The sequence below is a fragment of the Asparagus officinalis genome, chromosome 3 (genome assembly GCF_001876935.1).
Source record: "Asparagus officinalis chromosome 3, Aspof.V1, whole genome shotgun sequence".
Lineage (NCBI taxonomy): Eukaryota > Viridiplantae > Streptophyta > Magnoliopsida > Asparagales > Asparagaceae > Asparagus > Asparagus officinalis.
In genome coordinates, this window is record NC_033796.1 from 14002120 (window position 1) to 14016251 (window position 14132).

General features: G+C 37.4%; 1 protein-coding gene across 1 annotated transcript; it reads left to right on the top strand.

The window, feature by feature from the left end:
* On the top strand, positions 1886-2947 carry LOC109832099. Its single transcript, XM_020399540.1, has 2 exons — positions 1886-2231; positions 2322-2947. Exons 1-2 carry the CDS (start codon positions 2052-2054, stop codon positions 2799-2801), a joined length of 660 nt encoding a protein of 219 aa, XP_020255129.1. The 5' UTR covers positions 1886-2051; the 3' UTR covers positions 2802-2947.

The following is a 14132-nucleotide window of genomic DNA, read 5'->3' on the forward strand; positions in this document are numbered from 1 at the left end:
AGGATCGATTAATTGACTAGGGGAAAATTCCTACCTTAGCATTAAAAATTTACAACCAACAAAATATCATTCTTTTTTATGAGAAAAAGAATTTCTAAAGTCGTTCCAAAGGATAGAGGAGGTAGTTTTAAGAGATTCTTAATTACGTTTGACAAACACATGCTCAATTATACCCATTCTCTTTCAATACTTTGAAACACTCTAAAAGCTCAAACCATTCGAATTTAAAAGAATATCCAGTGAAAGAATAATTACATGTAGAGAAAACCCTGTACCTACAAGATCTTTCTCCATGCTTTCAATTCATTAGGTGAAAGAATTAATAGCATTTACTCTCCTCATCATCTCAAATTGTTGAACCTAAAAAACTTTGGCCATGGCATCCAACGTTGTAATTCTCCCACAAGGAAATTTATCATATTTTTGCATAGTGGGGTTGGTGTCTAATAAATTGAGGCCATTAAATTATATAACCAGTGCTACTTAGATGAGAATTAATTGCACTCTTAAAGTTGGTTGATTGAGCTTCTCAACTTCTCATAACTACACATTAACTCCTCACGGCCACACAAAAACAGTAAAAGAGGTGGAGCATTAAAGCCAATTTAAGAGTTAGATTTGTGAAAGCTCTTTGGCTCCACGTGTTCAAGGAGCAGAGCTTAATTAATTAGTTGGCCTTCTTATTCATTACGTTCTTTATGTAGTTGGAAAATACTTGCTTGCTTTAATTTGGTCATTACTAACCACTAAAAATCAATTAGATTACGTAATTATCGTTGCAAATAGCATGTGATTCGTAATAAATAACTTTTCTTTTTCTCATGAGTCGTTGTTTTCTTTTTTGCATTATGTAAAGCAGTTATACAGCTCATGTTGATAATTTCTTCTTTTTTCAGACGTTTAATGAGACAATCAAATTTGTGACGTCAATGTCTGATTCTCGGCAAAGAATATATCCTCAAAATGCAGTCATAATATATTCAAAATCCAACTTAATTAATTGATCATAGCAGCGTATATGACCCCTGAGCTTTAAAATCAAATTCTATTTTCTTCCTCAGAGAATCATTCTAGAAACTTAATATGGTTGTGAGCTCTATTACTGTGACACAAGATCTTATCAATAGACATTAAGAAGTACAATGTTCTTTTAAAATTTGGTTTACTCGCGCAAAACTGAAATATACTAACTCTCACGGTCCATGGGATTAATTATTTGAGGAATTAATTAACTCTGTAAAGGATGTAAATCTATGATACGAGTCAGCGTTAGCTAGTGTAGCGTGCTCGACTCCCTTTGTCAAATGAGATTCACCCGATTACGAGTTGACAACAGTCACCTTACAGCGATCAAAATGAGAAGTAACCGCTTTACCATCAAGTCTCTCTTGAAATGATTTAGGCGTGTTTTAACTAGAAGTAAATCTGGACTAATAACAGCGTGGGGGGCGGGAACTATAACATGGGGTGCGATGGATGTGGGATTCGAACTAGGGCCGATGGCGAACTCTAAAGGAGTTAAAGTTGAGCGGACTGACAATGTTTCCCTTGCTACAAAAAAAAAAAAATCTGGACTGTAACATGGGGAAAATATTTGTATTGCAACTTTTTTGGATCCCATATCGTCCGACTCATCCGCACTACTGTAACTCTGAATATTCTCACGACTTCTCGTGCGATGAATCTCCAACACACGCATGCTTCAGAGTAGTAGCAGTAAAAGGGGGCCACAAAATCTCACCAGGCGTACAACTGTATACACAAGACTCACATCCCCGCGCACACACTCTCTCTCCTCATTAAATGCAAACTTGAATTCCCAACTCACTCTAATAAAATCCTCCCCACAAAATTTAATAAATTAAAACAATTAAGTTAAGACTCCATCCCCAGATTTCTCCCCCCTCATTAATTGCTCCTAACCCTTCAAATCTCAATCCCCCCCTTTTCCCTTATTTATACCTCATCTCAATCTCCTTCATCATTCGAAACCCAATTATTCTCTCACAAAATTTCTTATCTATTGCTATAATTTAAAAATATATTCGTTAATGGCTGCCGATGTGAGCTCTGTCATTCGAATCATGAGCGAGTACAACAACGACGAGAAGAAGAGCAAGCGTGGCGATCTCGTCACCCGCGACTTTCTTGGTTGTGCGGTGACCGGATCCAAGGAGCTCGATCTCGATCTCAAAGTTCCTTCCGGCTTCCAACGGCGACTCGATTTACTGGTAATTCTTTCTTTCCGTTAATTTGTGGAAAGGCGAAAAAAATAATAATATTACCTACCGAATTTTATTAACTGAATCGAATGATTGCAGTCGGGAGAGACGTATGTGGAAAAGAGCGGTCCGGTGCACCGCGAGTTACAAGATCTTAACCTGCCTCCGACGCAGGTGGACAGTTCTGCCATCGACCTGAGACTTTTATTACCATCTGCCCCTCGCGGTGCCGACCGTAACTACCAGAGCGTGTGCACGCTGGACAAGGTTCGGTCCGCGCTCGAGCGCGCGGAGCGCGAATCTCAAAGCAAAGGCCGGCCTCCCAGATCGGACGGCTCGAATTCGCCCTCGTCGTCGTCTTCAACGACGACGTCCTCCTCGATCAAGAGGAGGGGTGCGGATCAGGAAACGGACGGCTCAGATTCGTCCAGGAGTCTGATTGCGGCTGGATGTCCGATTTGCTTGATGTACGTGTTGATATCGAAGGCGAATCCGAGGTGTCCGAGGTGTGACTCGCACGTGCCGGCGCCCACACAGGTTGTTGCGAAAAGGCCAAGAATTGATCTCAATTCTTTATAGGAATTGATAATTTGAGATATGATAGAAATTTGTAGTTACTGTTTTACATCAGTAGCAGAGAGAGATCAGAATTATTGTTACTCCTTTTCCTTTGTAAAATATTGGATGATAATTTTTTGTGAATTGATATAATTACTGTTACTCCTTTTCCGTCGTTTTTATTATTATTATTTATAGAAAAGATTATAATATCTTATAGTAATTTTTCATAGTTTAACGGCTCTATTTTTATGACGGGCAAAAGGCCGTGGTCTATATCATCATTAAAATTAAGAGCACAACAGTTTAATATAAGATATTTACACTAAGCTATACTTTTAAGGTCGAAAATCTCTATGTTTTAGGGTATTCGTGTCAGTATAGCCTCATTTAGATAGAAATATAAGGTGAGAGGGAGTTAAGGGCCTCTTTGGAATGGAGCTAATGCGAGGTAAGAGAAGATAGGGATCACATTATTTCTACTAGAATTCTGGCACGACTTATTATAAAATATGAGCTTTAAAACTTTTAATTGTGATGCAATGTATAGGTTAATGTTGTGAATACTCAATTGTATGACTTAAGAATAACTAAGAATATTGTCTAAAGTGCATGTACGTGAACACAAAATAAGGAGTCTATGTGTAAATAAATGTTGGTTTTTTATTGGTTTTTCATTTAAATAAATATTGGTTTTTTATTTAACAAATTTTAGCAAAAGTTTCTTATAATTTTTCTACATGAAAAAATTATTTTTTGTGCTATATATAGAGGGGAAAGAATGGAGGATAAAATGTATTGATCATTGCAAATAAAATTTGCTAAAGGGGTCTATGTGTAAAAACATGTCAACACCCACCTCAAAAGAGCTTGAAACTTTGACACGTGTGTGCTTGCTCACTTTGACCCACAATATTACCATTATGCCCCTCTCTTTTAAATGGTGATGTCCAAGATCATCCAAACTTATGGTACCCATAATTGATTTTTTATAATATAGTACAGTATAGATTTGAAAATCCATTGAAGGTAGATAATGGGCGGATAGTTAAGATAACTAAGAGGGAAAAACTTGAGATTTTATTCCCTTACAAATTGGTTGGTTAGGGAGGGGGGAGGGTTGGGGTGGTCAAAAAGAGAACATTACACATAGACAATTTTATCCTTATATAAAGATGAGATCTAAATGAGTGAAATAACATATAAAATTACTTTATGTAAATTTATATATATCCCTTAACTTTCATACACATTATTGAACTTCTCAAACAGGGTGAGATAAATTCTCTACGTTCTCCTTATTAAATTTGAAACAAGTATTGTATGTTATCTTAACTTACTTAATTTATCTTATGTTCACTTAACTTCTCTTCACTAGGAACAATTTCAAGCATACTCTAAGAAATATCTTTAAGATTGCTTGCATTATTTAAAACTACTAATGATTAAATAATCAAGTTGTATAATTATAATATCGTATAGATCTGGCTTCTCCCGTTGGAATATGTCTTGTTGATGCTAAATATCACACTACCAATTGGATCCAGACTGGGATTGGTCCCCTTTGAGTCCTCACCGGGACGTGGTAGGGGAGAGTGATGGAGGGGCCGCTTCCTTCTTCAACTTTATGCCTAGTTCTTGAACGAGGGATCGATGTCCATGCTGCACAGACAAGAAGAACCCGTGAGTGGGCGGGGACCGATTCCCCCGTGGTTCCTCCGACGGTCAAGTTAGTAAAACTCAAGTGGGGAAGGGGAAGGTCAGGAACAAATGTGGTTCTTGAAGTGGCAATGTCTCTGCCCAGAGGATCTACGTGAGCTCCTCTGTCTAGACGAAGAACTGTGTGTTCTTGTTTTTGTTCCATGTATGCTTTTGGGAGTTTTAGATTGCGAACCTTTAGCTATGGCGAATAGCATCTGTATATAGAGAGAACGTTTATGACAGATTGGTCACTTCGACCATGTAAATGGCGATGACAAAGTGTGAGCTGAAAGGCGAGTCATTCTTTGCTCTATATGTGTCGGCTGGGGACTAGAGGGGAAGTCACTTCACATGGGAGAGGGTATCTCTGTATTTTCTGAGAAGTGATTGAGAGCGTAGCAAAAGGCACATAGGCATACTTAATCATCCCTTGCTTTACAGGTGTCGGCTGGCGACTGGAGGGGAAATCACTTCGCATGGAAGAGGGTGTCTCCGTATTTTCTGGGAAGTGATTGACAAGTCATGGAGGCACGTGGGCAACTGATAAGTCATGGAGACCATTAGGCTAAAATCTAGATAAGGTTTGTTCGATGTGGACTGAAATGTTGACATATGCTCTGGGGGAGAGGCTTGAGGCCGGGGTCGAGTCCTCAACTTAGCCGACAACATGGAATGTCCCTCAAGTCGTCTCCGAGAATTGCTCAGTGAGTGATCGAGTGCCCTAAGTGGGTCGTCCTCGGTGATAGGGTCTATTGATCACGCATTTCGTGTCGGTTTGAAAGAAGGTTAGCTTGATGAGTCGACGGGGTCGTTTGTCTAGTGTTCGTACTTGTTTATTAGGTATTCTAGACAAACATCGATGTTGGAGGTTGGTTGGATTGCACCTTCACGATGATATCTTAAGGAGGTTGGCGAAAATATGAATGAAGCTTTGCGCATTCAAGTCGAGATTAATTATTTCTTTATCCGTTACCAAGATCGAGCTTCACGAAAATTTCTAAGCTTGGGTATATTGTTTCTAGTTTAGGTCTTATACCATGTGTGTTATACTTTAAAGCTCAAATATTACACACATACACATTTTCATTTTTATAGCTTTCAAGTTTATCAAATAAATATGAAACTAGTATGTATACATATTTTTGGTTTATCATTTTCAAGTTTAACCATATAAATATGAAAGTAATCGATATGCTTATATATATATACATATATTCATTTCATATTTATCATCTTTATCTGGAAAATAATGTGTTTATGGATTAAAGACTTGTTTACACTATTTTATATCTTTTCTCGAGTCTATTAATCTATTAAAAAGTGTTTCAAAACTTATTTGTATTGATTTCATCAAAATCAAGTTTTGACGATTTCATATTGTTTAACCGTTTGCAAAATAAATGAGTTTTCACAAATGGAAAATATAAATTGATAAATTCTTTTCTAATATGTTATATTACATGTTTATAAACATTTCTTAAAATTTTATCATTTTTGGAGTTGATTTACTATGGTAAATTGATTTTATAAACTCAAGTGTTTCAGCAGAATCTAACATAACTATTTTAAAATAATTATTTCTCACATATAGAAAGTGACATTTCAGAAATAATTTCTATAAAATGTTTACCTACATGTCTAGATACTTCTCTAAAAATTTCATGATTTTTGGAGTTGATGTGATATTTTTAATTGATTTTGTAAATCCTGTTACGCAAAAATTTCAGGATCTGCCAAATTTGCTGTGCATGTTTCCTTTCGATAAACAATATATTAGTCGACCGGTAGAGTGCCACCAGTTGACCGACCAGTGTGCCATTTTATAATGGCTAGTTTTTTTCTAGATTTTTATTTTTGGGGGTTTTGCCTCGTTTTTTGTGCTTTCCTTTGGCTTGGGATGATATATTGAGAGACTATATATATAGTCATCAACACTTAGATTTTGTCATGGAAGTTTAGAACAAGTTTTACAAGTTTTTGAGAGTTTGTTTAAGAAGTTTAAGTGTGTTTTAGTTTATGCAAAAAGAGGTTTACAAGAGGAGGAGATCATTTCGGTTTTGAGCTTCAACTTTCATATCTCGATCTCTCTTGTTTTCAGAGAAGTTTTTCTAAACTTATCTTCTAGCTTATTCATATCTTTGGTTCATATATACTTATGCTAGTTTGATTTAAGTTTATCCTTCTTTTTACTTTTTGATTACACACACAACCTATTGAGCTTAAGTATTTTCACATATAGTATAATTGGATCATGGTGAGCGATTCATTGAGTGTGAGCTTAATATTATTCTCATTCTTGTTAGAGAACAAACCTTTTTATTTGCACTAAATTGTTGAAAAATCACATTGTAATACACAAGAAAACCAAGAGGAGTGATTGGTGAGAGACGGAGTCAATTCCAATATGAGTGATGTTGGTAGTAAAGCCTAGAAAGAGGTGATAATTTCAAACACTTGAGAAAATTGATATGGGCTAGGCCAACACTTAGAGGGTGTATTATGTGATTGCAATTGTGTGAGTTGTGAAAGTTTTCGGTGAGGTAGAAAACCGATTGTGTGAGTTGTAAATATTTTCGGTGAACATTAAAAACCAGTTGTGACAGTGGAGATTCTCCTCGAGAGTGGGGAGCGGAGACGTAGTGTTAGCCCTTATGTTTTGATGATGTTCTTACAACCACCATGATCGGTACTAATGGCTTATTGAGTGTAAATGTAGTAAACTCATTTGTCAAGCTCGTTAGTGCCATTAATGGAGGATGGATGAAATATATGCTACAACGAAGATATCCAAAGGAGGAGGAGGCCAAGAGATAAAGCAACGTTATTTCAAGAACGACAAATTCGATCAAAAGCTTCATCCGATTCAAGCTATATCAAAGCTCAAGTATATCGCTCTTTATTTGAGGATATTAGCTTTCTTTTGTTTTTTCTCTCTAGTGCTAGAATGTAGGCAAAGAGTTACTGAGTTTACTTGAAGCTATTGGGAATCACACACACGTTTTTAGACTTGTGCTTTTAAGCGTTTTTTCATAAAATACTATTTTTCACAAGTATGAGTACCTATCTGCAAAATTCTTTTTCCAAGCAGTTTGTATTTAGTATTAAAAACATTTTACAAAGTTTCAGAATTTTCAGAGGTCAAATAAATATTTTGCAAATATTTCAAGTTGGTCAAAAATCAGATTTCAGAAAATATCAGAAATGCGGATCCGATGACCTTTCTTTAGTATGTTTCCAGAGTGTCGTCGGTCGACCGGTACGGTCGACCGAATTTTTCAATCTTTAATCGGTCGACCGTGCCGGTCGACCGATGAGGCTCTGCTTGTTTTTCCAAAGTTCCTTAGCTGCTCGCGGTCGACCGAATTTTTCGGTCAGTCGACCGAAGGTATTTTCGGTCGACCGATTATTTCTTCGGTCAACCGATTTGGTCAGCCGCGATTTTTTAAACGGTCGTTTCTCGCCTCGACTCCTGTGCTTTCACTTATTAGTGATTGGCACAGTCTGAGGTCACAACCTGCAAAGTAGATTATCTTCCTAAATAGGAAGATTGGGTTTTTGTTTTTATTGATTTAAACTCTTTTATAAAAACCCCCAAGCCTGCTTCTTCTTCCCCAAGCCCTAACGTTTGAAAGAGAACCAGAGAGCTCTGTTTCTTCCTGAGAAAATTTTCAAATCAAACTTGTTCTTCTGAGTTCTTGTGTGTGTTTCACTTCCCAGCTTCAGTACTCTTCTCTTTGCTATAGGGGCTTGTGTAAAGAGAGTGTCTTGCATTTATCTTCTGCTGCTGTGAGTGAGATCTTGTGTAGATCGACTGTGAGGGAGTGTGATCTGTGAGATCAACTGTGCAGTGAGAGAGAGATCTTGTGGGATCATTGTGTAGACGAAGTTCCGGCTTCCAAACCGGATGTGTTAGTGGATTTCTCCTCGAGAGTGGGGAGCGGGGACGTAGGTCAGCGGGCCGAACCTCGTTAACACATCGCGCGTCAAGGATAACGATTCCTAACTTTATCTCTTTCTTTATTATTGCACTTCTGTTACTGTGGTTTGTTTGTACTGAATTTTAATTGCATATTAGAGCCTCTTGACCCTAATCACCCCCCCTCTAGGGTCCTTCAATTGGTATCAGAGCTTGGTCTCTATATCAGTTTTTGGTTTAACAACCTTAGAGAAAAGATCTAATGGAGGCATCTTTGAATATGCATATGCTAGAAGGACAATCCACAACTAGGCCACCTCTCTTCACCGGCACTAATTTTGCTTATTGGAAAGCTAGGATGAGAATTTACCTTCGTTGCATAGACCTTGACATTCTAGAGCTCATAGAAGAGAAATATGAAGAAAAGTCCAAAGTCGGGAACATGACCGATGGAGAAAGGCACCTAGCTAATCTCAACGCTAAGGCTATGAACGCCTTAATTTGTGGTCTTTCCCCTAATGAATATAATAGAGTTTCCACGTGTGCAACCGCATACGAAATTTGGGTAAAATTATGTGTCACACATGAAGGAACCCCCCAAGTTAAGGAATCTAAAATTAGTGGGCTTATGCATGATTATGAGCTATTTAAAATGCTTCCAAATGAATCCATTGATGCTATGTTTTCTCGTTTTACTAATATCATCAATGAATTACATGGTCTAGATAAGCAACTATCCATTCAAGAGATGAACTACAAGATACTTCGCTCCTTGACTCCGACATGGGAGCCCAAGGCTACGGCCATTGAGGAAGCTCATGACCTCACTACCTTAGCTCTTGATAGCCTCATCGGAAAGCTCAAAGTGCATGAGAAGAAGCTCAAGGGGAAGGAAAAGGAGGAAGTGTCATCACGCGAAGTTGAGGAGCCGTCACCAAAATTGAAGACCATAGCTCTCAAGGGAGCTAGTGACAACTCATCTTCGTCGTCGGAGAGTGAAGTTGATTTTTCTAGAGAAGTGGCTCATCTCTCTAGAAGAATCTCTAGACTTATCAAAATGAACAAAAAATTTAATCCCCGATCTAACAACAAGTTTTCATCTCGTGTAGTTAAATGTTTTGAATGCAATGAACCGGGTCACATCGCTAAGGATTGCCCCAAGCTCAAAGAAAAGTACATGAAGTACAAGAAGAAGAAGGCTATGTATGCCGGATGGGAAGAATCCGAACCAAGTGACTCGGAGAGTGATGAAGAAGGAGCAAAATTGGCTCTTCATGACCCAAATGTTTGTTTCATGGCAAATGAACAAGAGGTAATATCCGAGGCCGAAAGTGAATCTTTCTATATGCAATGTGACATAGCTATGGCATTAGAAGAGTTGAACTAATCTTTCTATATGCAATGTGATATAGCTATGGCTTTAGAAGAGTTGAATTTTGAATTTAAAAGAATGTCTAAGGAATACTCTTCTTTCAAAAAATTACATGCCTCTTGTGATATTAAGCTAGAACAACTAACAACCTCTCTTGCTCTTAAAGATGAATTGCTAGGAGATCTCGATTTCGAGAATAAGCAACTAAGATCAAAGATTGAAAAATTAGAAATTGAGGGTTGTAGGACTAGACCCACTCATGTTTTTGCTAATTATCATCATGGTAGAAATAGGTTTTATGGCTCTCACTCTCATGCATACAAAGATTGAAAGACTAGAAATTGAGGGTTGTAGGACTAGACCCACTCATGCTTATGCCAACTACAATCATCATGGTAGAAATAGGTTTCATGGTTCTAACATTCGTACATACAAAAGAAATTTTGTATGCACCTATTGTATGAGACAAGGACATATTTCTACTCATTGTAGAATTAAAGACAATGAAGATTTTTATGGTTTGATATGAGTACCCAAAGGTACCAAAACTACTAACCACCAAGGACCCAAGAAATGGGTACCTAAAGCTACTACACCTTCATCTTCTTCTTTTGTAGGGAACGTCGCGGCAACGACGTAAGGAGATGTGGTACCTTGATAGTGGTTGCTCACATCATATGACGGGCAACAAAGAGTTATTTGCAACCCTATCAAGGATTGAAGGAGGCAATGTCTCCTTCGGTGGAGGTGAGAAAGGCAAAATCGTTGGTATTGGCTCCATTGGTAAGAAACCCTCACCCATAATAGAAGATGTTTACTTAGTAAATGGCTTGAATCATAATCTTCTTAGCATTAGCCAATTAAGTGATAAAGGTTTTGATATTTCTTTTAAACCGGACAAATGCATCATTAGTATGGATGGAAAAATTGTTTTCATTGCAAATCGCAAGTCTAATGTTTACATTTTTGAGATGAATGAGTTAGTGAATCAAGATGTAAAGTGTCTTGCGGCAATTGATGAAAATCCTTGGATTTGGCACAAGAGACTTGGACATGCAAATATGGAGCTAATCTCAAAATTGTCTAAGAAGAATCTTGTGAAAGGGCTACCTAACTTGCACTTCATAAAAGATACAATTTGTGAGGATTGTGCCAAAGGTAAACAAACAAAGTCTTCTTTCAAATCCATCCATGAGGTATCGACTTCTAAACCCTTGCAATTACTTCATCTTGATTTATTTGGTCCTATGCGTGTTACCTCTCTTGGAGGCAAACACTATGTTTTTGTGATTATTGATGATTTTTCTCGTTTTACATGGACAATATTTCTTGCTAAGAAAAATGATTGTTTTGAAGAATTTGCTAGTCATGTTAAAAGGATTGAAAATGAAAAAGATTTGAAAGTTGTTAAAATAAGAAGTGATCATGGTGGTGAATTTCAAAATGAATTTTTCTATGATTTTTGTGCTCATCATGGTATAACTCATATGTTTTCCGCTCCTAGAACACCACAACAAAATGGTGTTGTTGAACGGAAAAATCGCACCATACAAGAGATGGCACGCACTATGCTTAATTCTTTTGATTTGCCAAAATATTTTTGGGCGGAAGCCGTCAACACGGCTTGCCATGTTTTAAATCGTGTTTTGATTAGACCAAAGCTTAAGAAAACCCCTTATGAACTTTATTTTGGAAAAACTCCTTTCATTGGCTATTTTCGTGTCTTTGGTTGCAAATGTTTTATTTTAAATACAAAAGATCACCATGATAAATTTGATTCCAAAATTGATGTTGGTATTTTCTTGGGTTATGCACCTCGAAGTAAGGCTTATAGGGTCTTCAATAAACGAAGCCTCGTTGTTGAAGAGTCTATAAACGTTACTTTTGATGAGACTAATGTTGGCTCTCAAGTTGTGTTGCCTAGGAAAGATGATGATGATGATATTGAGGGAGGATTGGACTTGTTGCAAATCAATGACACTCCCTCTATAGAAGCTCAAAAGGATGTAGATTGCACAAATGCTCAAGATCAAGTTGAACAACCTAAAGCTTGGAAATTCACATCAAACCACCCAAAGGAACAAATCATTGGGAGCCCTTCAAAAGGAGTTATAACTCGCTCAAAAGCCTTGAGTGAATGTGGTAATGTTGCATTTCTATCTCAACTAGAACCTAAAAAGGTTAATGATGCTTTAAATGATGAGTTTTGGGTTTTGGCTATGCATGAAGAATTAAACAATTTTCAAAGAAATGAAGTTTGGAAGTTAGTTCCTAGACCTAACAATGCTAGTGTTATTGGTACAAAATGGGTTTTTAGAAACAAACTTGATGAACATGGCATTGTAACTAGAAATAAAGCACGTTTGGTTGCCCAAGGATACAATCAAGAGGAGGGCATAGACTATGATGAAACCTTTGCACCGGTTGCAAGGTTGGAATCTATTAGGATGTTTTTGGCATTTGCTAGTTTTAAAAATTTCAAACTATTTCAAATGGATGTCAAAAGTGCTTTCTTAAATGGTTTTATAGAAGAGGAAGTGTATGTTGAGCAACCCCCCGGTTTTATAGATCATGCTTTTCCTAATCATGTTTACCGGGTACAAAAAGCTTTATATGGGTTGAAACAAGCTCCTAGGGCTTGGTATGCTCGCCTCTCTAGTTTTCTTGTTGAAAATGGTTTTTCAAAAGGATCTATTGATAACACACTTTTTGTGAGAAAAAGGAAAAATGATTTCATTTTAGTTCAAATATATGTGGATGACATTATTTTTGGTGCTACTAATGAATCCTTGTGCAAGGAATTTTCTAAAGTTATGCAGGATCACTTTGAGATGAGTATGATGGGAGAGCTTACATTCTTTCTCGGGCTCCAAGTCAAGCAAACTAAGGATGGGATCTTCATTTCACAAAGCAAGTATGCGAAGGAATTGGTGAAGAAATTTAAGTTGGAGAATTCTAAGCATGCGCCTACTCCCATGAGTACTAGTGTTAAGCTTGATGCGGATGAGAGTGGTGAAGATGTGGACCAAAAACTATACCGAGGTATGATAGGTAGTCTTCTTTATCTCACCGCTAGTAGACCCGACATCATGTTTAGTGTATGTGCATGTGCACGTTTTCAAGCTTCTCCAAAAGCATCTCATTTAATTGCGGTTAAAAGGATCATTAAGTATGTTAATGGAACTTTTAACCTTGGTTTGTTTTATCCAAAAAGCACCACTTTTGATTTATATGGTTTTTGTGATGCCGACTTTGCCGGATGTAAGGTAGATCGCAAGAGTACTAGTGGAACATGCCAATTCTTAGGAAATTCCCTTGTTTCTTGGGCTTCCAAGAAACAAAATTGTGTTGCATTGTCCACTACGGAAGCGGAATACATTGCCGCCGGCTTATGTTGTGCTCAAGTTTTATGGATGAAACAAAGTTTAGTTGACTATGATTTGAATTTTCAAAATATTAAAATCTTTTGTGATAACACAAGTGCCATAAATATTTCCAAAAATTCGGTTTTGCATTCTAGAACTAAGCATATTGACGTGCGCCATCATTTCTTACGCGATCATGTAGAGAGACAAGATGTATCCCTAGTATTTGTTGACACCAAATCTCAACTAGCGGATATATTTACTAAGCCTCTTGGAGAGGATGATTTTTGTCGCATAAGAAATGGTTTGGGCTTATGCACTATGTGAAAGTTCTACATTGCTTGCTTGATTAGTTGCATTTTGCATTTGGCATTTCTCTTTACCCCATTTTTGATGGTGACAAAGGGGGAGAGAAATCTCCTCATTTGTTGCATATATTTAGGGGGAGCTCATAGATAGGGGGAGCACCTATCTATAAGCTATTTTATTTTTGCTCTTATATAATGGTTGGTTGTCATCATCAAAAAGGGGGAGATTGTTAGCCCTTATGTTTTGATGATGTTCTTACAACCACCATTATCGGTACTAATGGCTTATTGAGTGTAAATGTAGTAAAATCATTTGTCAAGCTCGTTAGTGCCATTAACGGAGGATGGATGGAATATACGCTACAACGAAGATATCCAAAGGAGGATTCTTTTGTTTTTTCTCTCTAGTGCTAGAATGTAGGCAAAGAGTTACTGAGTTTACTTGAAGCTATTGGGAATCACACACACGTTTTTAGACTTGTGCTTTTAAGCGTTTTTCACAAAATACTATTTTTCATAAGTATGAGGACCTATCTACAAAATTCCTTTTCCAAGAAATTTCGATCTTTAAATCGGTCGACCGCGCCGGTCGACCGATGAGTCTCTGCTTGTTTTCCATATTTTCCTTAGCTGCTCGCGGTCGACCGAATTTTTCGGTCGGTCGACCGAAGGCATTTTTCGGTCGACCGA